This window comes from Priapulus caudatus, unplaced genomic scaffold, assembly GCF_000485595.1.
Source record: "Priapulus caudatus unplaced genomic scaffold, Priapulus_caudatus-5.0.1 Scaffold1002, whole genome shotgun sequence".
Lineage (NCBI taxonomy): Eukaryota > Metazoa > Priapulida > Priapulimorpha > Priapulimorphida > Priapulidae > Priapulus > Priapulus caudatus.
This window is the reverse complement of record NW_014578063.1, coordinates 45598-71583: the sequence shown is the minus strand read 5'-3', so window position 1 is coordinate 71583 and position 25986 is coordinate 45598. Positions and strand designations below refer to the sequence as shown.

Genomic DNA, 25986 nt, shown 5'->3' with positions numbered 1-25986 from the left:
TGTGTTTCAGCCAAAGCTATACATATATATATATATCAAGAGTTTATAATAGAAGAATGTTTTACAGAGTGATTGGGCAGTGTTCAACTTGAATTTATTCTATTAATATGTGAATAAATCTATTCAAACTTTACCTTGTTTTAATCTTTGATTCTCCCTTAGTCATATGACACCAGCAGTTTACCGGAAAATCGTATGTATTTTTCAAAAATGTTCTTTGAATACGACGGGGTTTCACACACTTTTTATCTCTTCTGGCATGAGAAAAGCTAAACTTGCCGCGATAGCAGGGCCGAACTCATTACTATGTGACACTTGGCGCTGTAGGGGATATTAGGAATACTTGATGCCATGTGTGGCCTCTGCTCTCTGTGTAAGTAACACGGCATATGGATACGCTGACTTCAGAAACATAGATTTCGAGGGTTCATGTTTACTGAACTCCCGGGGGGTGGGGGGCACTACAATTGTTAAAGGTACTGGGGACGTGTCGCTGGACAGGGTATATTTTCCGAACATCATTATTGGCACAGGGTTATCTAGATTACCAGCAAGCAAGCTGATATTGGCCCAATCTTGGCAAAACAATATTGGGCCAATATCACCACACCAATATTGGACCAATATAAGCAGGCAGTGGTCCAATATCTGCCAATATCGGACCAATATAGGCAAGCCAATATAAGCAAGCCAACATAGGTCCAATATGAACAACTTAGCGGCACGCCAATATCGGTAAGGTTGCATAGGCGGGTCCTTGATTGGTCCATGATAGACATTCTCATACCAGTTTCTGAGCACTTTAGCAATTTTTTGAGCACATTTTAGTGCAGTATATTGGGACATGGTGTATTTTAGGGTGCAAAGCGGTTTGCGACAGGGTCAGGTTTTCAAGGTTCCCGAGGCACCCCCCCTACCTAGTTCCTAGGCGAGTCCCCCCCCCCCCCGGGGACTGAACTGAACTGATATCGATCATCTATGGGTAATATCAGTAGAGTTGAGCTGTTTCTTTCTCCATGTTGTATATGTGGTTTGAGTGCTATTTTATGCTATGGGGGTTGCACGATCTATACACGTAACACGCATCACACATTGATCTGACAAGGTTTGGATCGCATGAAACCCTGCTCCAAGAAACCGATGTTGTCGAAATAGCATACAAACCTCGTAGGATGATCCAACTTTGACGACCTCATTCTGAAACAGAATGCAAACTGCTATTATATGTTAGCCTTGACAGTGGGACTCAAGACTCCTTGCTAAACCAGTGTACAACATCCTCTATATAGGAACAAAGCTATCACGAAGTTGAATCAGTGGTTGGTACAGTTCAGCGGCTATCAGATCAAATGATGAGAAGTTAAAGTGATTACATCACCGTAAATAGTAAAAGTAAACAAAATATTTCCACTTTTTCACAAAATGTATGTAATTCTGTTCACTTTTTTCTGGTTAAATTGCTGCATTATACTTCCTAGTTTACTATATTGTTCGATGTAAACATACACTCGTGACTCATACATAGCCCATAGCAAGCAATTATTGTCAGGATCATAATATCAAATCGTCCAAGTTTTTTGGATTTTTAACTAGTTGAGAAACAATCTTACCAGGTAAAAATTTGACGATACAATTAGCCCCGTTAGTACTTACTTTTAATGTAAAAAATGGCAACAAAAATGTTACAAATATACACCATAGAAAATTCGGGACGTAGTCAATTTAAGGTTGATGTAATATTAATAACAGCGCAATCTAAGCATAGCTCTGAGAATGGTGACAAAGATTGACCTCAACTGCCATTTTGCTAATGTATTATATTTTGTATTTTCACCCACACTATACACGTTTGTATACTAAACTGACTTTAACGAAATTGATTTGTAAATACGAGGCCTACATAGTGATCAGAATTTTTGAGAGACTTTTTTCGACTTTGACTGGTCGCATCGTTTAAAGGGATACTATCGCCTAATGCAAATGGGCTTGGTTTAGCTTAAGGTTCAGTTTTTTATACGTGATTTAAGTTTCATCATTCATACTCATATATACCGCGTTCACACGGTCATGGTTTGGCTCGAGCCAAATTGGCTAAATTTGGCTTAGGCTAAATTTGGCTCGGGCCGGTTTGAGTCGGAGCGTTCACACGTACGCAAGTGAATATACTGTTTGTCATATTCAAATTCAAATTCAAATAAAGTTTATTGCATAAATATCTCACAGATACTTTAGCAGTATGTCGCGAGATGGCGTTGTGTACGATTCAGAGTGTTTACTTCCGTTCCGGGTTCAATTATCAATCTTGAAAACGTGCATCCTGATCAAATTTTTCGAATTTTTATACTGTTTTGGACTTTATTTCGTCGAAGTACACGTTCGACACTCGCGTCATCTACCGCTCAACCGATTTAGCTGCTATTTTGCTTTTTGCTTTGCTGCAATTTTGGTACTAAAATTTGGCTCGAGCCTGGTCCGACGTTTTCGATGGGACCAAATTGGCTCGTGCCAAATAGAGTACCGAAGTGTGACGTCACGGTGGCATGACAACGAACCCACTGGTTCTAAACAACCCACTGGCTCCATAACATTAACTGCGTGAAAATGTTGTGCGTACGTAAAACACGAGTGTGTGCGCTGCAGACAGCGGTAAAGCATCGGTAGCAAGTCGATCTTACAATATTTAATTAATTAATTATTTTATTTTATTTTTTTATATTTATTATAATATTTTGTTGTTGTTGTGTGACATGCCGAATTGTCCCAGGGTTGTTGTGATTGTTTGGTGCTGGCCTCGAGTGGCGAAAGGAGAGAAAAGATAGCCGGCAGCACTACAGAGAACAGATGGCAGCACTAGGCCACCATGCTGGATCAGATAGAAAGCAGAAGAAAGCATTCTGCTGATTAGTAATTTCTATCGGTCAACATCTACGAGGTTATCGTGTGACTCGCGGGCAACAAACTGGCAACAACAAGTTGGCGTGGTTAGTCCTACGGTGGCACGATCTAGCCCGATCATGTACTTGGCTCCCTAGGGGTTTTTTGTTTGTTCACAAATAAATCGTCTACTCCGCACTTGATTGTTGGAGTATTTTTCCCGACCTCACAAATGGCGCAGTCGACAGGATTAATCAAGTACGGCATCCATTGATCCGATGAGATGAACAAACCCCTGAGGGAGACGAGAGAAACAAGAAGACAGCTATAAGGCGAACATCTGCACGATCTGTAGCGTGGCATACGTGATGCTGAAGGCTCTGCAGGGACACATGGACTCGCATGCCGACCAAGCCGTTGCCAGCATTCTGCCTGATGGCATGGCGACCAGCTAGTCAGATAGCCAGCGTAGCATTTAGTCAAAAACAATAATGCACTTTGTACATATTTGTATTGTATGAATGAATTGCGCGATTTATGGTGTAGACTGTAGACTGAGGAAGCTTCTCGAGTACAAGCCTCCCATTGCCCTTGGGTCCCTAAACTACGTGGTCCATTCTCACACGGAGTCCCGCGGGTGGCGGAATGGAGGATCGGGTGAGGATGTTGGAGGAGGAGTTAGCGAAGGCCAAATTGGTGGAGGCCACACTTAAGGCTGTGTGCCAGCATGGGCCGGGTTATACTGCTCCCTCTCGACATGTGGAACGGGACTGGGTACCGTCCAGAGAAGTCGGGCGATCCGGATGTTGAAGAATGGGTTGGGGACATGCGGGCTCAATTAGCCACCCGTAAAGGCATCCAGGAGGAAAGGGCGGCAGTGGTCCTCCAGCAACTGGGGGGCAGGGCCCGCATGGAGGTGAGTGGTCGTCGAGGAGTAAGCGAAGATGCTGAGATGCTAAGATCTTCGAAGTCCTGTTGACGACCTTCAGAGATGCGGACCACCAATCTCTGCCGAGGATCCAGCAGTGATTCTTTTCGTACCAGCAGAAAGGGAGCCAAGACCTGCTTGGCTGCTCACTGGAGCTGGTCCAATTGAGCAATCAGATCACCGCTATGGATGGATCATGGGAGGCCTCCAGATACATTACTCTGAAGGGGAGGCTGGCAGAGGCAGTCCATGAGGAAGACTTGCAACGGGAATTAAGGTGCCTCAACCTCGAGTCCCCAGCCCTGACCTATTTCGAGTTGCGGGACCGGGCGATACAGTGACTGGGCATCAGCCATGACAAGGGCCGTCACCGTGTCGCTATGGACCAGGAGGTCACCTCTGAGGCTGTCGACCCAGTGGTGGCTGCTATCAAGCAACAAGGCGACCAGTTAGCTGAAGTATTAAAGCAGCAGCAGCAGCAGCACATGTCTGTCATGATGGATATGCTGCGACAACAGGCGAGTGGGGGTCGACCTGTCAACAGGGGCCCACGGCGCCAGTATGGGGCTGACAAGAGCCCCATGCTTTGTTGACGTTGCCAGTCCCCGGGCCATATTCAAAGGAACTGCCCGGATAAGGGGAATGGGCCGGTGGGGCCACCCCCAGGTGTCCAGGCCAAATTTGTCAGAAAACTAAAGTCGCCTGTTGCAGTGAGCTGTGCGTGGAAACGGACAGGGTAGGCTGACTTTTAAAAAAGGCAGTAGGAGAGTGCCCCGAGGCCCTAGTTAAGATAGCAGGGGCGGAGATGAAATGTTTGCTGGACACGGGAGCTCCGGTTTCCACGGTAACAGAATCATTCTTCCGTGAGCAACTGAGCAATGGCGAGCATCCCAAGAATGTGTCAAATTTTATCTCCATTTCTGGTGCCCAGGGGCCCGTTGTCAGAAACTTCGTAAAGTTACGATTAATTTTAAGACTAATGTTAATGTTAAGAGAAAAGTTAATAGCGTTGACAGAAACCTAAAGTAGGCCTAACTAAACTGACTTAAGTGAAAACTTACGATAACAGGAACTCCATCACAAGGCTGCTGATTGGATGGGAATCGATCACAAAATTCAAATTCATACACATTTATTGTACATTACAGTAATTTATGCATATTATGATGGCTAACCACATATAAATAATATTTGATGAAAAACGACACGGTCTTGAATTTATTCTGCACAACCAGACAAATTCTCATACTGTAGCAATTCTCACGAGACGCGAGAGTCGTGTTGTCATATTAGTGCAAAAGTATTTAAAACAAGAGAACAAATGCCATACGGCATTTGTAAATGTTTTGACACTTTTGTTTTGCTTCACGATCGGTAGATAATTAATGTTTTTGACGTTTTTTCCAAGAAAAACACATGATATTACTCATTAATATAAAATATAACATCACTGTAATTGTAATTCTTAGTCTAAATGTGTTATTTTCATCTTAATATTAAAGTTAAGGTAGGGTCTAGGATCTCTTAAGTTAAGAGAAAAGTTACGAGAATTTTTAATTTACGAAGTTTCTGTCAACGCTGTAAGAAAAAAAGTTAATGTTAAGGTTAATGTTAAGACTAATTTGTTTCTGACAACGGGCCCGTGAGCTTGAAAGTCCCTTACCGAGGCTATATAGAACGCGACCTTGAGATCTGCCGGCATACCTTCCACAGGATGGGATTCCTGGTAGTGTGCGACCCAAAAGGGACCCCCATGGAGAATCGGAAGCGGTTTGTTCCGGGGGTAATTGGGAGTAACATCCTGCGAAGAATGCGGACAGCTCTCAAGGAGAAGTGGGGCGAGACCTATCTTAAGGATTTGACAGACTCCAGCCAAGTAGATGGGAGCCACTGGGCTCATGTCCTTGCCTTATATGGAGCAATCCAAACTAAGGCAGAAGCGGACCACACTGAACCAAGCACCTCCAGGGTAAGGGTAGCTGGTAGAGGGCCACAGCTGATACCAGCCCGGTCAGTGAAGATACTGGAGGGCACATGCATGGGGGCTATAGAAGAACACCTCGTAATGGTAGAGCACCAGGAGGAAATCCTACCAGCCCTTCCTATGGGCCTTGCTGTGGGCAGGACTTGCTCCCAGCTAGGCTGTTCAGGACGCGTGCCGAAACAGGTGACCAACTGGAGTGGCAGCGACCTCTATCTGAATCCACGGACGCCTGTGGGCATTGTGGAACAGGTCACGCTGAACCCCCAGCTAAGGATCCATCCCGTGAGTCTCCATGAGGTGCGGAAAGAAGAGGTTGGTGTAAGGCGGGCCAATGACGTAGCCCATGACCTGATCAACCGGATGGACATAGGCGAGGGACTCACAAAGGATCAGCACGAGGTATTGAACGCCCTAATCAGGAAGCACCAGCATGTGTTCAGCCGAGACGAAGATGACATAGGTTACTGTGACCTAGTCACCCACAGGATCCACACCTCAGATGATAAGCCAGTGAGGGTGGCTCACAGGAGTGTTCCGCCAAACCAATGGAAAGAAGTGCAAGACTTTATCAAGTCGGCATTGGAGAGGGACATTATCCGTGAATCCAACAGTCCTTACGCATCTCCAGTGGTGTTGGTGAGGAAACCATCAGGGCTTTGAGAGGTGGGAAGTACTTCTGCAGCCTAGACCTGGCCCACGGCTTCTACCAGCTACCAGGGGCTGAGGAGGACCGGTATAAGACCGCCTTCAGACCTGGCACAGGTGGGCTTTAAGAAATCTGTCGCATGCCGATGGGTTTGTGCAATGCTCCGGGGACTTTTATGTGGCTGATGGACCGCATATTTGGAGATCAGAATTTCCAAACACTGATCAACTATCTGGACGACCTTTTGGTATTCGGTTCATCGTTCGACCAGATGATCGAACGTCTGGATATATAGTCCATCAGCCAGGTTGGTCGGTATCAAATTGGGGGGAGAATGCTAATAGTGATTTTTGGGAAGGTCTGGACCCCTAGAGTTAGAAAATATGTGATAGCATTGTGGGGGTGGCAGCTTTATGTGAGTTATCTCCTTTTTTCCGAAATGGCCGCCAAAATGCTTATTTAGCTATATATCATGTTCTAGAGCAGCTAGGACAGTGATTTTGGTGTCTATGACCAGGTATTATGAGTCGTAGATTTCATTATTGTCTTTACCTAAAACATTGAACACACATTTGATAAAAATAAATCCAAGATGGCCGCCAAAATGCAAGATGGCCACCAAAATTGCTGTAAGCTCGTATAGCAGTTAGGACAGTAATTTGTGTCTATTATTTCAACTAGTCAAAGATTCTTTATTCACCTAAATATAGTTATCTGGTGGAGTTAAACTTTTTAAGGATTCAACAAAGAAGAATATCCACAGAAGACTGCAATCCAAGCTTGGAGGTTCCATGGAAATATTTCCCGATGACAATGGAAAGTTGTTGTTGGTTCCCTACTGTGTATCATTAAATGATGTTGTCTTGGAAAATCAAACTCTACTCAAAACTCTCTCAAGCTTTGGAAGGCCAAGTCTACAGATGTCAACAAGATCATAGATCAGACTTCATCACATATCCGAACGGCCACCAAACAGGACATGATATCCACACCATGGCCATACCATCCGTCTGATGTAGCTACTCATATCGCAATACCAAATCAACTAGAGCGATTTCTTGTCGGGCTCCTCACTGGAGATTCTAGTACTACGAATACATCCCACAGAACTGCTATTCTAGTTGAGTCATTTAGCCAGGACATGATATATGCTGTGACACGTGGGCAGTGTAAACCACCAAAACATTTCCTGCTTCCTTATGCGGTGAAAGCACTCACTGGAAACATTGAGGTCATTCGGACACTGAACAAGTTTGGACATGAAGTGTCTTATGACCAGCTAGAAGAGAATGATACTGCTCTCTGTCTCCAGAAGTTAGCAATGGGCTTAAACCAGAGAGCTGTTCTACCAGTCTCCAATCAAAAGCCGCACATGGCCTTCACAATCTTGCATGGGACAATATAGACAACTGGAGGGAGACACTTACTGGAAAAGGTACATCCAATTGAGTCAACGGAATAGCGGTCCAGCCTAAGGTCTATGGACCTCATCCACCTACGACAGAACTTCCTACATTGATAAACTGAAACAAAGATCAGTCAACATTCGAACACGAAGATCTGGAAGTCTATGTAGCTAGTGCACGTGTAGTCCACAGCCTTAGCCACCGAACCATGAGAACCACATCCAGGAAGCACAAGAGTCTGCTGCAAGTCGCCTGTAACAAGAACCTGGTATGGATCCTAGCAAGACAAACAACATCAGAGAGTCAGACAATCCCAAGTTGGACTGGGTTTAATATCAAAACCAGGACGCAAGAATCAATCTCAGAAGATGTTGTTGGATACCTGCCCAGCAGTCAATGCACCAGCTAACAGAGTTGAGTACAGTTTTTAAAATTCTTAAACAGTCAGATCTAATCAGAAAGGAACTGTGTCTGGAAACACTTGTGGTAGTCATGGATCAAGCACTCTATGCAAAAGCCGTTGAAATTGCCTGGAAGCACAAAGAGCGTTTTTCCCATGTGCTCTTGAGGATGGGAACATTCCACACTATCATGAATGCCCTGAGTATCATAGAAAAGCGATTCTGTGATGGTGGTTGGAAGGACATATGCAAAGAAGCTGGGATAGTCGCGGAGGGGTCCATAAATAGGGTCATCGATGGTAAACGGTACAATCGTACTATCAGGATCCACAAGTGCATCTATGAAGCTTTGATGAGACTGGCATGGGCAGAGTTCAAACTATGGGTAGAGAGCAATGAGGAGAAGAGCGCTGTGAACAAAACATGCGTTGACAAGGTGAACAGCATAGCTGATGAACTCAACCAACAGAACATCAGTAATCTCCTCTACAGTCCAGAATTGTTAGAGTTGATGATCTTGTGTAGAGACTTCTTGGAACACCTCTGCCACAACAATGGGGAGCTATCGGAATACTGGATTTCATACATAGACATAGTAGAGTATGTGATACTTGGCCTTCTGCGTGCATCTCGTGAGGGAAACTGGGATTTGCACATCAATGCCATTCGAACCATGATCCCATGGTGTTTTGCCTACGATAAGGTCAACTATGCCAGGTACCTGTCTGCATACTTTGATCAGATAACAAATCTTCCAGAGACTAATCCTGATGTACACAGAGCCTTTCAGGAAGGTCATTTTTCGGTGCAGATGTCCAGCAATAATCCCTTTGGGTGGATACCTATAGATCAGACAACTGAGGTTACAGTGAACAAAGACACTCAGACTCCTGGAGGCACGGCACGGTTCAGCCTAAAAACAGGAGCCATCAGAAGGTTCTACATAACAGCAGAGTACCGCAGCACATTTCTTAGACACTTAAGAAACATGGTACATGGGAACCAATCGGAACTCAACCATGCTGATCTACAGCAGCCCAGATTCCAAAAAGATGAGGAAACAGTATCGGCAGTCGTCTGCCTCATTCAAGCCTGGATCAACCCATTCTCAGAAAAGCAAGACCTCATAAGCATTTCTACTGCAAAATCGGCACCCAAAGACATTGCCTCTGACCTGATGAAGGCATGCGATATTGGAGAGCAGAGTTATGCCACTTTCAAAAACGAGAGACTGGAGAACGATCCACCAGCAAAACCATTTCACGATCCGATGAAAACTAACAAGCTGAAAACATTCACTAATATGTGTAAGAAGAAGGTAGTAAAAACAAGTGGGAAGGAGATCATCTTGAAAGCTGATCGGTCTCTGTTTGGTCGCATCATAGTGATGGCACAAGAGCGCAATCTCAAGATGGAGGACATCCTCGCTCACCCCATGGGACCACTACCCTGGTCTCTCACCACCCCAGACGGATTACTCAGGAAAACAAACAAAGCTGCCCTAGCCACATCTCTGCAGAAGAATGTGACAGTAGCAGACCAAGTCCTACAAAATTCTACCTCTGTGGTCGATGGCATTAACCTAGTTCAAAGAATAAAGGGTGATCAAGCTACGTTTGGAGACATTGCCTCTACCATTCTGTCTATGGCATTAAGTGAAGGAAGTAAAAGTACCAGAATAGATGTTGTGTTTGACACGTATCGAGAGAATTCTACCAAGAACAGTGAGAGATCGGCACGACGGGAAGAAACTGGGCACCAGCTGCAGGGTATCACAAGCACACAGATCGTGAGGCAATGGAGAAGTTTCCTGACAGGAGTAAATAACAAAACCAGTCTGATTATCTTCATTGTCAGGGAATGGAGGAAGCCAGTGTATAGAGAGAAACTACATGAGAAGATTCTGTATGCAACTGTAGATGAAAAATGCTACAGGATTACATCGCAGGGTAGTGAAGAGGTGCCAGATATACAGTGCCAGCAGGAAGAAGCAGATGGACGCCTACTTTTTCATGCGGTCCATGCTGCTGGAGAGGGCTACCCGGTTGTAGTGATATGCTCAGAGGATACAGATGTCTTTATCATGTGTTTGGCATTCCATGACCAGATAGGAGCCCCGTTATTCCAGAAATGTGGAACAAGAACCAGAACTAGTTTAGTTTACATAGGGAAAGTCGCTGCCACTGTCGGCATAGATGTCTGCAGAGCTCTTATTGGAATGCATTCATACACTGGATGTGATACTACCAGTGCTTTCGCAGGTAAAGGGAAGGCAAGTGCTCTAAAATTATTGACCATCAATAGGGAAATTAGGAATACATTTGCGGAGTTGGGCCAGGAATGGGACCTCTCCTCAGAACTGATGAACAAACTAGAGTGTTTCACATGTCTCCTCTATGGTCCCAAAGCAGAATTCAAGGTCAATGATATCTGGTACCACTTGTTCTGTGTCAAGAAAAGTGAGATAGAGAGTCATCAGCTTCTACCCTGCAGGGACTGCTTAGTCAAACACGCACAAAGGGCAAACTATCAGGCTGGAATATGGAGAAGATGTCTTGAACAAGATCCAGGTGTACCAAGTTCCCTTGGCAGTGGGTGGAAAATTGAAATGGATGGAACTGAGCAATCAATGCTAGTGGATTGGATGGATGGTCAGCCAGCACCTGAGGCTATCTTGGCCCTACTGGCCTGCCAATATGTCCAAGGAAGTGTACACTGCCAAATTCTGTCTGTCTGGCAAATTGACTTAAGTGCACTGATATGTGCAGACTGTCAGACTGCGATAATCGGTTACCAGATGATGGGGAAAGCACGGACGAGAACGACGATGTGGATGAAGATGAACTGGACAGTAATGATGAGTATTAGACTCATCATGTACATTTCACTGTAGTTGGACACTTGTTACAGCCGCCATTGTGTCTTGGATTGTATTATTATATGAAGGCTTTATTGGATTAGGTGAATAAAGAATCTTTGACTAGTTGAAATAATAGACACAAATTACTGTTCTAACTGCTATACGAGCTTGAAAACAGCAATTTTGGTGGTCATCTTGCATTTTGGCGGCCATCTTGGATATATTTTCATTAAATTTGTGTTCAATGTTTTAGGTAAAGACAGAAATAAAATCTACGACTCATAATACCTGGTCATAGACACTAAAATCACTATCCTAGCTGCTCTAGAACATGATATATAGCTTAATTAGCATTTTGGCGGCCATTTTGGAAAAGGGGAGATAACTCACATAAAGCTGCCACCCCCCAATGCTATCACAAGTTTTCTAACTCTAGGGGTGTATACCTTCCCAAAAATCACTATAAGCATTCTCCCCCTGATTTGATACCGGGGCTGATGGACTAATGGTGTTAGAACGTCTCGGCAAGCATAATCTCAAGGTGAAGCCGGAGAAATGTAGCGTGGCCAAGAAACACATCAGGTACTCAGGCCACATGGTGTCTGCCGAGGGTATTTCCCCTGACCCAGAAAAGGTTAGAGTGATGCAGGAGTGGGAGGTCCCGCGGACAGAACGTCAACTTCGGGCGTTCCTTGGCCTTTCGGGTTACTACCGCCAGTTCATGAAAGGCTTCTCACAGTTGGCTGCACCACTGCATGCGCTGATAGGAGGACCCAGCAAATCTAACCAGAAAAGGAGGAATCCCTCAAGGGACATCACTGTGGACTGGACTGGAAACTGCCAGGTGGCCTTTGAAGAACTGAAGAGGTTGCTAATCTCTGCTCCCATCCTGGGGCACTCTGACTTCTCGCAGCCATTCATTGTAGAGACAGATGCAAGCCTCCAGGCTTTGGGTGCAGTGCTATGCCAGGAAGTTGACAAAAAACGTACTGTCATATGCTATGCGAGTCGGGGGCTGCGGAAGGCAGAGCGAAACATGGACAATTACAGCAGCAAGAAGCTTGAACTGCTAGCCTTAAAGTGGGCTATTACAGAAAAGTTTAGGGACATGCTCCTGGGATCCCGGTTTACAGTATGCACTAATAACAACCCTTTGTGTTACCTGCAAACAACGGCCAAGCTGAACGCCACTGAAATGCGATGGGCAGCAGAGTTGGCTTCTTTTCACTTCACCGTGAGGTACAAGCCAGGACGCGCTAATGTGGTACCAGACATCCTGAGCCAGAAGGGAAATCATGGCAAGGAGCCAGCTAGCTCACGCTTTGAAGAAATTGCAGCGGAACCAGTCGCTGCCAGTCTGGATCGGCATCTCCCAGCTACCAACCTACCAGAGGACCTGAAGGAGGCCGTTATCAACTGTGTAGCGCCCCAGTGGATGCAGGAGATCAGCACACGGTCCAGACATACGGTCCCTGCTGCTACAGGCACATTGCCTGAAATACCCAGACCGGAGCTGAGCAAGCTGCAACGGGATGACCCAATACTTAGGAGGATCTGGCACTGGTGGGATAAGAAGCAAGCCCCTACAGTGCGAGAATTGAAACAGGAACCCAAAGAGGTCTGAAGGGTGCTGCGCGACTGGGTCCTTCACCGAGTATTGGTGGAATGCGGTCAGAACGTGCAGCAGGTACTGCTTCCGGTTGCCCTGAAAGCATCAGTACTACAGGCCGTACATGATCAGGCTGGACACCAAGGCATAGAAAGAACCCTACGTCTCGCGAGAGCCAGATGCTTTTGGCCAAACATGGCTAGAGAGGTCGAGCAGCATGTCAAGAAGTGCCAACGTTACTTTGGCAAAAGCTGGGAAACGACCCCAAACAGCCATGGGAAGCCTGATAGCAAGTCGACCACAGGAAGTAGTGGCGATTGACTTCACAGTGTTGGAGCCTGGTCTAGGAGGTAAGGAAGACGTATTGGTGATGACCGATGTGTTCACCAAGTACACGCAGGCCATAGCCGTCAAGGACCAGAAGGCTACCACGGTGGCTAAGACACTGGTAGACCACTGGTTTGTCCGGGTTGGAGTGCCTAGGAGACTGCACAGTGACCAGGGACGTAATTTTGAGAACCAAATCGTTCGGGAGCTGTGCACGTTATATGGGGTGTCCAAGAGTCGCACAACTCCTTACCATCCTGACGGAAATGGACAGTGTGAACGATTCAACCGGACAATGCACGACTTGTTGAGGACACTCGAGCTCCGACAGAAGAGGCGGTGTCCAGAATACCTGTCAGGCTTGGTATATGCCTACAACTGCACACCTCACGCTACCACCGGGTTCTCTCCCTATTTCCTCTTCTTTGGACGCGAGCCAAAACTACCAATCGACCACCTCTTAGGAGAGGCCTAGGATGAAAATGGGGGAGGTGACGTCAGTCAGTGGGTGGCCGACCACTAAGAGCGTCTCGAGGCGGCCCGCAAACAGGCATTTAGACGAACGGAGGAAGAGGTACTTCGACGACAGTCATTGACAAATAAGAAGGCCCAGGATACCAGTATCCCAATTGGGGGAAGAGTCTTCCTGAGAAACCAGGGATACAAGGGTAGACACAAAATCCAGGTTTTGTGTTTGTGTGTGTGTGTGTGTAACTTTGTTGTTTGTTCGTTTGTGTGTGTATGTGTTGTGTGTTTGTGTGTAACTTTGTTGTTTGTTCGTTTGTGTGTGTGTGTGTGTGTGTGTGTGTGTGTGTATGTTCGTGCGTGCGCGTGTGCGTAAATTATTGTGGGCTTGTGCTCGTGCTAGTATGTGATGGCTATCGCCGATGATACCCCCCACTCCTCGGTACGGATTTACGCCCCTGATTCTCACACTTCACGTGCTCATTGCCGCCCCCCCCAAAATAAAATCCTAGCTACGCGCCTGGCATATGATATAAGGTAAGGTCACATAGATGATAGAGATGGCAGATAATGTCTTAATTGTTTATATATAGAAAAAGAAGCTCTCAGGAAATGATTACATACTACATATAATGCTAATGAAGTAAGCTGTATTGAAATGCTCCACTTTCGCTTTACTGCTGTCATCGAAAATCGAAAATCAAAATACTAACTCGTTCGTACACTCAGGATACCACTGCCACAATGCTAACACTATTTTTAAAGTGGGTGGAGCTCCTGGGAAATGCAGCAAATGGCGATTTTTAAAGATCGTATCATTTCAAAGAGGTAACTGAGCGCACAATCCGCGTACTATTTCGTATCACTATTTTATAAAATTTCCCATTAAATAATGGTCCGATTTCTCTGATGTTTGGAACTTATAGTGAAAACGCGTAAGACCACACGGAAATGGAACCACGGCGAAATCATAAGCCGCGTTCACACGTAGGAAGAAATCCGGTATTTAGCGTTCACACGAGGCAAAATACGAGGCCCAAGAAATACGGTATCTAAACAGATCCGGTATTTCATGTAAATACGAGGCTTCCCAGACCCCGAATAATTTGCCGTGCTTGAGAACTACCGGATTTCTTGGACCGCGCATTTCCTCGTGTGAACGCTAAATACCGGATTTCTGAAGCCGCGTATTTTATAGACTGGTCCGCGCTCGACAGTTCCAGTGTAATGCGAGTGGAATTGTCGAGCGCGGACCAGTCTACGTATTTTATCGGCAGTTGGTGCGCATTGCATTGTTTATTTCGCTTGATTGTTTAAAGCAGCTCGCAGCTCGCAAATACCGTATTTCTGGAGCCGCGAATCAGCGTGTGAACGCTCGGCCGCGTATTTGTCTCAGATTCGGTATTTCGCAAATGCCGTATTTCATAAATACGAGGTCTCGTGTGAACGAGGCTATTAGCTTTGCTCTCGCCCCCCCATGTGTACGACCCCTCCATGTAAGTCGCGAGTTGCTCCCACGTCCCAAATGTCTGCCCTCTGTGTCCCCCGCTAAAATTGCCGACTGTTTGCTGGCAGCTATGGATCCGGCGCTCGGATCCATAGCTGCCAGCGCTGCATACTGTCGTAGGACGTTCCCGCGGTCGCGTGCGCCTTGCCGCGGAACTGCGCGCAAGATCTGCGCACAGCGCTTCTGATCAACACCTCCTTTCGGCAACGCTTCTCTAGTATCCCGTCTCATCTGGTTGCAGCGTGACTTAGTAGGAAGCTGCTATCTTTAGTTTGGTTTTGTTGCCAATTTACGTTCATGGTACATCTAGCCCTGACAGCGCACAGTCTGTGAGTTTTGATAAATATTCGGTGCAAGTATTCAGATGAATGTCCGCAGAACACGTTTATGTGTGAATCAGAAACTGTCATCGTTAATTTAAGCAGATTTACATTGACGCGTTGTGGTGCGTCTCACCAAAATGTAACGGACACTTGTTCTGTGAGACTCGTACAGGTTCAATCATTATACTCGTCTTCGTCGTGTTATTACAACCCACGACATTTGTAATTCTTCAATTTAGTTTCGTAAAGACTTGCGGAGCTTGCAGTTAATGTGTACAACAGTGCTAGTACGTGCCACACTACATTTGACTGGTTATTTAGCATACCGGGGTGTGTTCTGTTTAATGTTTTAAATATTTTCCAAGCTCACTACTGTTTTTTGATAACTGAGGCAGGCATTGTATATTGATGATTATGAGACTGTAATCACCGAGTAGTAGCGAATGTATACTTACCACTCCTCATTTTTGTGTTACAGTTTACCGCATTTACACCGAATAAACATGAGTTACCTGACAAGTGGCCATGGAGGTGTTAGGTTATGCTGTTGTGAGATTTTGCGCGGTGTTTTTAGAGCGCTGCGGGAGTAGTCACAGTGCAACCAGACAAGACAAGTGTTCAGTTCACAAAATACAGATTATCATGGCTGTCTCATAATAGCACAAATTGACAAATTGAAATGAATGAAATAAGATTAATGTTTTAATTTTTTTTTATAACTACAAGGAGAAGGCATCGCCATGGTCAACCAGTCTACCACCCGGACTAAACCAGCACAAACATTTCAAACCAATATTATCAATTATGTCAATACATGGAAGTTTGTGTTTTGTTTATTGATTTCAGTGCAGTAAATTAGCGTTTTATGAATTTAGAGGCATAAGATTGAGTGGAAAGGAGGGGGGGCAGGGGCAGGAGAGAGATTGTAAAGAGTGAACACGGAGTGTGATTGGAGGGGGACATCTATTTATTGAAGGAAAATGCTGAATAAAACCAGTAAGGAATAATTTATTTTAAACTTCTTGTGAATGGTCCATCAAGGGTGAGCATTCAAACTTCCTTCAAAGTTTCCATAGTTATCCTGTGCGTTTAATTCCTGCAGGTCGTGGTTCTCCATTGATAAACAGCACTTTTTCATGAGTTATTGCATTATTTTAACTGTTTCATTTGATAACAATCACGAAGAGTAATCTACCATAGGATAACACACAGATGTCTTAGATACAACACCAGAGGGCGTACATCATAATTAATAAATTATTAATTGGAAATAACTAATTAGTGCACATTTTTTCATGAGTTATTGCATTATTTTAACTGTTTCATTTGATAACAACCACAAAGAGTAATCTCCCGCCATAGGATAACACACAGCTAGATGTCTCAGATACAACACCAGAGGGCGTACATCATAATCAATTATTAATTGGAAATAACTAATTAGTGCACACTTTTTCATGAGTTATTGCATTATTTTAACTGTTTCATTTGATAACAACCACGAAGAGTAATCTCCCATGTAGGATAACACAGATGTCTTAGATACAACACCAGAGGGCGTACATCATAATTAACTAGAATGATTGTCCCAGATAGGGACTAATAGAGGGACTAATAATACCACCCGATTCGAGTTGTTATGGTGCCGGTGATATGTGAGAGCATAAAGCTATGTCTCCACACACGCGGCACGACACGACACAGCAAAACGCAGCGCCGTTGTGCTGAAAAAAAAACATTGTGATTTCGCGCATTGTATCTGATTGCATTGTGTTCACTCTGGTTCAGTGATCAGAAATTATACATGTGCTTGTTGTTCATTGGCTGATGGTGGCGTGAGCAGAAAACGTGATAAAAACAATCGCGTTGATTGGTTAAACTGTCTTTCTCTGTACACAGCAGCCGGAAAAAGTCAAACTCATTTGACTTTCGCCGTCGCCGTGAAACCGGGATGGCGCCGTGCCGTGTCAGTGTACACTGCGCCATAAGATATAATAGATTTGAACTTTGCCGGTAGGGGGGAACGACGCCGTTTCCGTGGCGTTCCGTGCCGCGCCGCGTGTGTGGAGACGGGCCTTAACTGGTGACGCTCATCTCGAAGCGCGGCGATTGTATGGCAAAGCAGGTGAATGAACCGACGGCGCAGGGCCTGTGGCTGTATACGGCTGGTTACTATAGACAAGACACTTATGATGCAGTAGTGGTTAGGCAGCTACATATGAAATGAACGAACAGATTGCAAAAAGTCGTATGACGATAGACGTTTTTATACAGCGGTTGGAATGCATGCGTAGACGGCAGTGCCACGGCATACGTTTTTATGCTGGGTTGCGGATCGATACGTTTTTATACAGCGGTTGGAATGCGTACCTTGTTATGCTAGGTCTTGCAAAAATCCTGCCTAGAGCTGGCGAGTTATGTATGAAGTGGGTGGGCAGTTATGTATGAAATAATCCACTAGATGGCATCAGCATGTCATACATAACCAAATGGGTTTATTTACGAAAAACGGCCATAAATCTTTCCGAAAATGTCGGACGCAAAAAATTCATCGCAGGTGCACAACTACATTGGGTACTGAATATGTATACCAAATATGGTTGAAATAGGTCCAGTACTTTTCGAGATGTCCGAACAAGTCTGGTGGCGGACACACGGACAGACAGACAGACAGACCGTTTCCAGTATCCCTCCCCCCTAACTTCGTTGGGGGGGGGGGTATATTAAATTTTTTATTTGAAATAACTAATTAGTGTGCACATTTTCATAAGTTATTGCATTATTTTAACTGTTTCATTTGATAACAACCACAAAGAGTAATCTCCCATAGGATAACACACAGATGTCTTAGATACAACACCAGAAGGCGTACATCATAATTAATAAATTTTTAATTGGAAATAACTAATTAGTGTGCACCTTTTCCCACTGCCGAGTTGTGCAATCGTTTTCAGTATATTTTTCTTTATCTTTGTGTAAAATTTCATGTACATGCCGATGGGGGGGGGGGGTGACAAAACTAAAGCAGTTTTGGCTGCTCACCCGGTGGCCTATAATGTGTCTATGTCAACGGGCTGTCCAGTCTCGGGATACACAGATACTGGCCTAATAACACTGAAACAACTAACTGACGGAACAATATGTTACTCAACACAGATGTCGAGAAACATTCGCTGATCCCCACCTATTTCCTGCGTTAGATGACGTGATTGTACGCATCGGTAGGCCCCCTACATAGTACATACCTTGAGCTTGGTTTGAAATTCTCGTGACTTCTTGCGTGCCAGCACCTGGATATGACTGGAAACCTGCTTGCGCGTCCTGTTCTTCCCCGTCCGCAACTTGATGTACCTCGCTATAAGCTCATTGCGTCCTGCAAACACAACGCACACAGTCGTATAGTCGCCCATAAAACAGCGCTGTCCCCGTGCATTTGCAAAATCCAACAAGCTTAATCATAAATGATAGACATGCAATGGGATTAAGACAATGCGCGTTAGGGATATACTAATAGGACAAATTCATTCTATGCAGGTGAAAACGGGTTCTGATAAATGGAAGTCCGGATTTTTGTATCCATTGATTTACAGCATTGATTGATGTATGGGGGGTGCACGATTGTTTAAAGGGATACATTACTCTAGGTTCTTCACATATTTTCATTTAAAGTAACTATTGCGAGAGTTTTCCAGTGTTTTCACCACTTTCATGACACCTACCGTTATTGCTTGAGTAACAGCAATTGTCTAGAGTAACAATAAAATGTCTTAGAACCTTCGTATTCACCAAAAAAGTTAGTTTTTGTAAACAATCGTTTCCTGTTATCTTGAAGTAGCAGAAAGTATGGATTAGCTTGTGGCGCCACCGCTTATCTACCGTAGACATAGTACAGACCATAGATATCATATAACGTTGTTGTTATTATGATATCAAGAGCTAATAAACACCTAGAGTGTACAACGGAAAAACGGAGAAATAGTGCTATTTCACGGCAATATTATTCTACTTTGCCTGCGAGTCTAGAATAATTTCATGGTATTGAATTAAGCAGAATTCTTTGCTCTCTAAAACAAGACCAACCGCATGTCAATACGGCTCCCACAGGCCTCACGGCACCTCGCATCCACAATAATTATTCACTATCCTTCTCGCCTTTTGCGGGTTAGGAAAGTCGCTTCGTGAGAGTTTGGTTTTTTCCGCGATAACTTTATGAATGAACGGCATTTCGGTTATCATCGGTGACTTTCGGGGGCATCGCCTATGCCCTTATCTCCCATTATCTTGCCTAGCACGGCTAATGCCCGTCATGATGGAGCCGGCAATGTTTTCTAAATTAAGTCTCTACAACGCAGCTCAGTTACTGTTTCGCTGAGTAGTTCAGTTTGTTACGTTGAAGACACCGTAGTGTTAATCACGTGAGTTTCCCACAAGCACTTGCGGCATTCGTGGCCGATTACTTTGCCATATTTGTTGAACAGCTGTAGTTTTTCATCTGGCAGCGAAAGGATGAGTTGAGTCTCGTGGTTATGGTGATTTTGCCAGGCATTATGAACGCGAGCACGTCTTTTATGTTCCCGCCAAGAAGTAAGTTTATAGTACAGAGTGAATGGAACAGTTTAAAATAATATGTCTAGCATTTGAGTCCATAAACGGTACTCGCGAAATGAAGCGAAACGTGAATTACATTGAGCTCAGAATATGTGAACTGAAATTGGTCTGAATGTTATCGTTTATTTAGGATACGGACGGGACGGGTATATCATGCATTTATATAAATGTGTAGACTTATGTATTTGTATAGAGTATACAGGTAAACTATGTTGGCATACGGGTTTAAAATTATGGTTATTTTTACATATCTTTATTGAGTAAACGTACCGTTTCTAGTATTCATCAAAAGAGGGGCGTGTTCACGCTTGTGGCAGGATGGTAGCCATGTTGGATTTATGTTCGTTATGGTAAATGTGGCATTTAATGCATTTGTAATTGTTCTGTTCTTACAGATTAAATAAAACCATTTAACGGTTATATCATTTCAACGGGAGCGTTAAGACGTTTGCGTTTCCTGCCTCTGGAGCGATCCATCGATTTAATTTCAACGCTAACCTGGGACGTGTCAGAGGAGGAAGAATGGCCGATGAAAAGGAAAACAGCTGCAAACTGAAGCTCAAACGAAGGGGAGCAAAAGCAAAGTTCACTAGGTATGGCCACGGATTACAGATATTAATAACCGAAAGCCGCAGTAAGTCAGAGATGCTAAGCTCCTTCGTCAAGTATGAGCAGGCCTACCAAGATGTACAGGAGGCACACGATAAATTCACCATGACCGTCGAGGATGACAGTGAATTTGAAAAGGAAGAGAAATGGATGGAGGTATGTCAGAAGGAATTTATGAAGCTTCAGATTGCTGTCACTGACTACTACCCCATCAGTGAGGAATCTACGGATTCAGCTGCAGAAAATCAGGCTGGGAATTGCCCAGTGGATGAGACTAGCATACCGGAGGAGATTAGAATAGCTGAGACCAGTCCTTCTCCATCACCAGCTGTCAGTAATTCAAGGAGCCGTTTTAAGATGGAAAGACCTAAATTACCAAGGTTCAGTGGTGATGTAAGAGACTACTGCGTATTCAAGTCAGACTTTATGCACCTCATCGAGGGTAATTATGGAGAGAGGGATGCAATCACGATATTGCGAACCTGCCTACAAGGACGTCCTCTAGAGCTCATTAGGGGCATCGGGTCAGATTAAGAAGCTGCCTGGGAACAGTTAGATTCCATCTATGGCGATCCGAGGGTTGTGGCAGATGCAATAATTTATGATCTTTCGAGGTTTAGGCCTCTTAGAGAGCAAGAGGATGGTCGTTTTTGTGAGTTAGTACAGCTGGTAAGAAGAAGTTTCAACACGTTGAAGGAAGTTGGGCAAGTGAACGATATGGATAATAACAACATGTTAGCCATGATCGAGAGAAAGATGGGTTCAGACGATAGGAAGGTGTGGTTCAGACATCAGGAGATGGAGAAAGATCCTGTTTCTCTCCAAATGTTACTTTGTTGGATGGGTGGAGAAATGAAAGCAAGAATGCGTGCAGCCGCACCTATCATAAGTGACTCTCGTCAGGCAACAGTTGGTCATATGTCACAGGCCCAGGACAAGGATAATTTACAAGCTCAGCCACCAAGTTTTCACGGATGCTGGATTTGTCAAACCGGAGATCACTGGATCGACCAGTGTAAAAAGCTGATCTCAAAGACAGCCTGAATATAGACAACCCCAATCAGAACCGATCAAAATATTGTTGATGAGGAATTGCGGTCACGCTTTATCTCGATCCTGGAGAAAGTCAGGAGTTTTTTTCCCCCAATTTGGCAATTAACGCAAATATTTACATAATTTATTTACAACAATTTAATTAAAAAATTTTTTTTTTTAATTAAATTAAATTTATTAGTGTTAATAAGTTATTAATGTTAGTCTTTACTCGCATTAGCTGATTTCGTCACGAAATCAGTCATGCGACACTTGGCGCCCCACACGATCTTAGTGTTAGTCTTTAATCGATTGCAGTAGCTGATTTCGTCACGAAATCACTCGCAGTAGTTGATTTCGTAACGAAATTACTTTGTAGACTTGATTTCGTAACGAAATATCACTTTGTAGACTTGATTTCGTTACGAAATCAATGATTTCGTAACGAAATCAGTCATGCGACACTTGGCGCCCCACACGCCAAGTGTAGCATGATTTCGTAACGAAAACACTCGATTACAGTAGCTGATTTCGTCACGAAATCACTCGCAGTAGTTGATTTCGTAACGAAATTACGTTGTAGACTTGATTTCGTAACGAAATATCACTTTGTAGACTTGATTTCGTTACGAAATCAATGATTTTGCTAACGAAATCAGTTCATGCGACACTTGTGGCGCCCCACAGCGCCAAGTGTAGCAACGAAATCATTACGATTGCGGCAGTACTGATTTCGTTAGACGAAATAAGTCATGTGCATTTGGCGCGCGCGGCGTGCCAAGGTCTAGCATGATTTCGTTACGAAATTACTCGCAGTAGCTGATTTCGTAACGAAATCAAGTCATGCTACACTTGCGCGCCGGCGCGGCCAAGTGTCGCATGATTTCGTAAGACGAAATAACTCGCAGTAGCTGATTTCGTCACGAAATGACTCCGTAGTAGCTGATTTCCGTCACGGAAATCACTGGCAGTAGTTGATTTCGTAACGAAAATCACTTTGTAACTTGATTTCGTTACGAAATCAATGATTCTGTAACGAAATCAAGTCATGGCGACATTTGGCGCGCCGGCGCGCCAAGTTGTAGTATGATTTCGTAACGGCGAAAAGACCGGCCAGGTAGCTGATTTCGTAACGAAATGACTCGGCAGTTAGTTTGATTTCGTAACGAAATCACTCACAGCACTTGATTTCGTAACGAAATCACTTTGTAGACTTGATTTCGTTACGAAATCAATGATTTCGTAACGAAATCAGTCATGCGACACTTGGCGCCCCATAGACACGCACGCTCTCTCCCTCACTTCCTCACTAGATTTGATTTTACAATCAATATTTTTATGGTTGCTTACTAAAGACTTGAAGCGTCAATATTGTCATTTTTTCACTTTGGCGCCTAACCGAAAATCACATAATTGGCTGTACCGAAAAAACGTACTTGACCTGGAGGTGTTACCCAAACTTTTTTGGGGTCTTACCATAAGAAATGAGAAAATATAAGGTTTTACTCTAAAAGAGGCATGTACACGTCACGAACACCCCCTCCCCCTAAAGCCTAGAGTAATTGTAACAGCACCATATTGATTGTAAAATCCATGGCTTTCTCCTGCTTTCCGGCTACGTGCACGACATTCCGCACATAATTTCCGCAATACAACATTGGCAGCAACGCTGATTGTTAGCTGGTTGGTTATTACAAACGAGTCAGTCTACAGGCTCTTGCAACGTTTCAATCATAAACCGATGGTAACTAAACACGAAAATGTGTTTACTACAAATGTTTATCTACTCTGTTTCGCCTATTATTAGTAAGTGTCCCGTAAATACAGTTGAAACGCTCTTCTTCAACACACAATTTCACCACACGCACGCCACTGCGCCAAACTCAGAGAAATATAGAGAGAGATAGAGAGATAGAGAATCACAATTCTTCTGTGAATGTGCAGTTGTGTGCATGAGGTGAAAATGTGTGTTACAGAGGAACATTTGAACGGCATTCACGTGAAATTAATTAATAGTCTATAGAGTAATACATCAACATTGACTTTGGTAGTGAATACAATTTGTGTATATCTAAAATCATTTTACCATTGAAATTGACGAAGTACCTGCGATTATTATGAGGCGCGACATATGCATATGTAGGCGACGGACGAGGTCAAGAACAGACGGATTAAAAATAAGTGATGAAGAGATATAAAGACAGCTATATAGATAACGATGTGGAAGAGGATATACAGATCCAGAGAAAGAGAATGGAGTCAGCGACACACGCACGCACGCACGCACACACACACACACACACACTAAAAATTAAGATTTCGAAACTCTTTTTTTAGGGTATATTATGATAGTGAATGCAGAAATAATAGTAAATGCCTACACATTTCTGTAATCATGCATTCACATTATTTTGTTATAAAACAATGGTGAGTTTCGAAATCTGCAAATGACACCCTGCAATTGTGCTGCCACCATGACAAAGTTGCGCTTTTTCCGATTTATTTTGCACACGATCGCGCGCACTCTTGTCTTAGAAGCTTCTTACTCAGTAGCTAAAAATATAAACTTACCAAAAATATGCATGATTCGAATATTGATTTCCGCTGCCATTTCTTGCGAGTCTGGTGGGGCACTCGTTTTGAAGGTGCAATTTGCAAATTAATTGTCGCTATAATCAAATATGCCATGGTGTTACGGCCACGGTTTTTCAAGTCTGTGTAATCAGTAACATATCCGCTATCATATGAGACTCTATTTCGCTATTTTTTCAGATTTTGTGTTTTTGAGCATTTATTTCTAAATATGTGCGGTTTACCGCTTTGCCGTCAGAGCGTGCGTGCACTAATGCGTGCGCGTAAACCCGCACATAGACACACGCATGTACACGCGCGCACGCACGCACTTACACGCGTCCGTGCGCACGAACACACCCCGCCGGTCACGCGCGCTCGAACACGTCTACGCACGTCAAGCACTTTTCATTAATAAGGTACACTTGCGCGTATAGAGCAGCCAACGGAGCGAGGTTACATCATCCGCATGCCAAGGACAAACGAGAAGGTGACCTAGAGAGATTAGGAGCCTAACAGTGAAACCGATACTAGCCGTTCGCCATATCCGACGGCTACCGTTCTGTTTCATACGGTGGCCCATATGAACAAAACACAAGCACGCAAGCACACAGGCACTTGGAGCGTTTCAATAAAATATAATGCTAAATAAATACGAAATCTATTTGCTACCAAAGTCTTAATGTTTCTCTACTCTCTTTCACCTATTATTGCCGACAATCTCCTGTAAATGCCGTCCAAATGCTCATCTACGCCGCACACTAGCTGCTGCACACTGACACATAAATATATATATAATAAATACACATAATAAATATAACTACCGGTATATACTTGTGTTTTGTTCATATTGGCCACCGTAGTTTCACGATACACTGCAGTTATGGAGAAGGTTTACGGTACTGTAACAGGTCCACAACCGAAAACCGCCCACCCGCAGCGCGTTACTTTTGTGTTGCGCGTACGGTCGTACAAACACGCCAGAAGCGGCCTTTGATGCGCTGTAAATGTTATTAAATTCGAAACACGCTGGCAACTCAAGCCACTGTCATTTTGAACTACTCACTGAACGCTCGATGATTCATCCGCGGCGCGAAGAGGAGCGCTGAGACCGTTGCGCCACAAGCTGCCACCAGCCGACGTGCGACGTAAGTTCCCCTCTACGCAATGCCCGGAGGCGTTTCCAAGTATCTCAGTCATCTGCGTGTAACTAAAGCAAGGCCGTGTGGGCCGGGGACAGTGTGTAAACGCATGACAGCCGCGTGCAGCATCGCCGCCGAGAGTCTGCCTGCGAGTGTCTTTCAACGGTAACAAGTGACAGGAGTGAAAAATGGAATGATGAGGATTGCGGGCGAGATGGGGAGAAAGCAGGGGAGAGGAAAATGAAAAGAAGAGAATAAATGACGAGGGAGGGAGAGAGGAGGAGAGGGGAGGGCGAGGTCGTGAGTAAGAGAAAGACCCTTACAAAAATTTAAGCAATCTACAAGCAATCCACAAGCGATCAACGAGTGCTTCAAATAAGCACTCAATGGTGCAGAGGATCGCTTATCTGATTGCTTATTAAGCAATCAGGACTGATCATTGATTGCTTAATAAGCAATCAGGACCAATCATCGATGGCATAATAAGCAATCGGGACCGATCTTCGATTGCTTAATAAGCAATCGACAAGCAATCAAACTGATCCTAAGCAATCGACAAGCAATCGAGACTGATCCTAAGCAATCGACAAGCAATCGAGACTGATCATAAGCAATCGACAAGCAATCGAGACTGATCAACAATTCCAACTGATCAACAAGTAATTGAGACTGATCCAAGACAGATTGTCAAGCG

At 44.3% G+C, this 25986-nt stretch overlaps 1 protein-coding gene across 2 annotated transcripts in view; it reads right to left on the bottom strand.

The window, feature by feature from the left end:
- The window catches only part of LOC106814904 (transcriptional enhancer factor TEF-1-like), a gene marked incomplete at its 5' end in the record, with an annotated part of 31616 nt that extends 12913 nt beyond the window's left edge, over nt 1-18703 (bottom strand). For both annotated transcript variants that reach the window (XM_014819281.1, XM_014819282.1), the window contains 2 exon segments: nt 1165-1197; nt 18576-18703. In XM_014819281.1, coding sequence (XP_014674767.1) covers nt 1165-1197; nt 18576-18703 — 161 coding nt within the window.
- Nucleotides 18704-25986: the final 7283 nt, after the last annotated feature.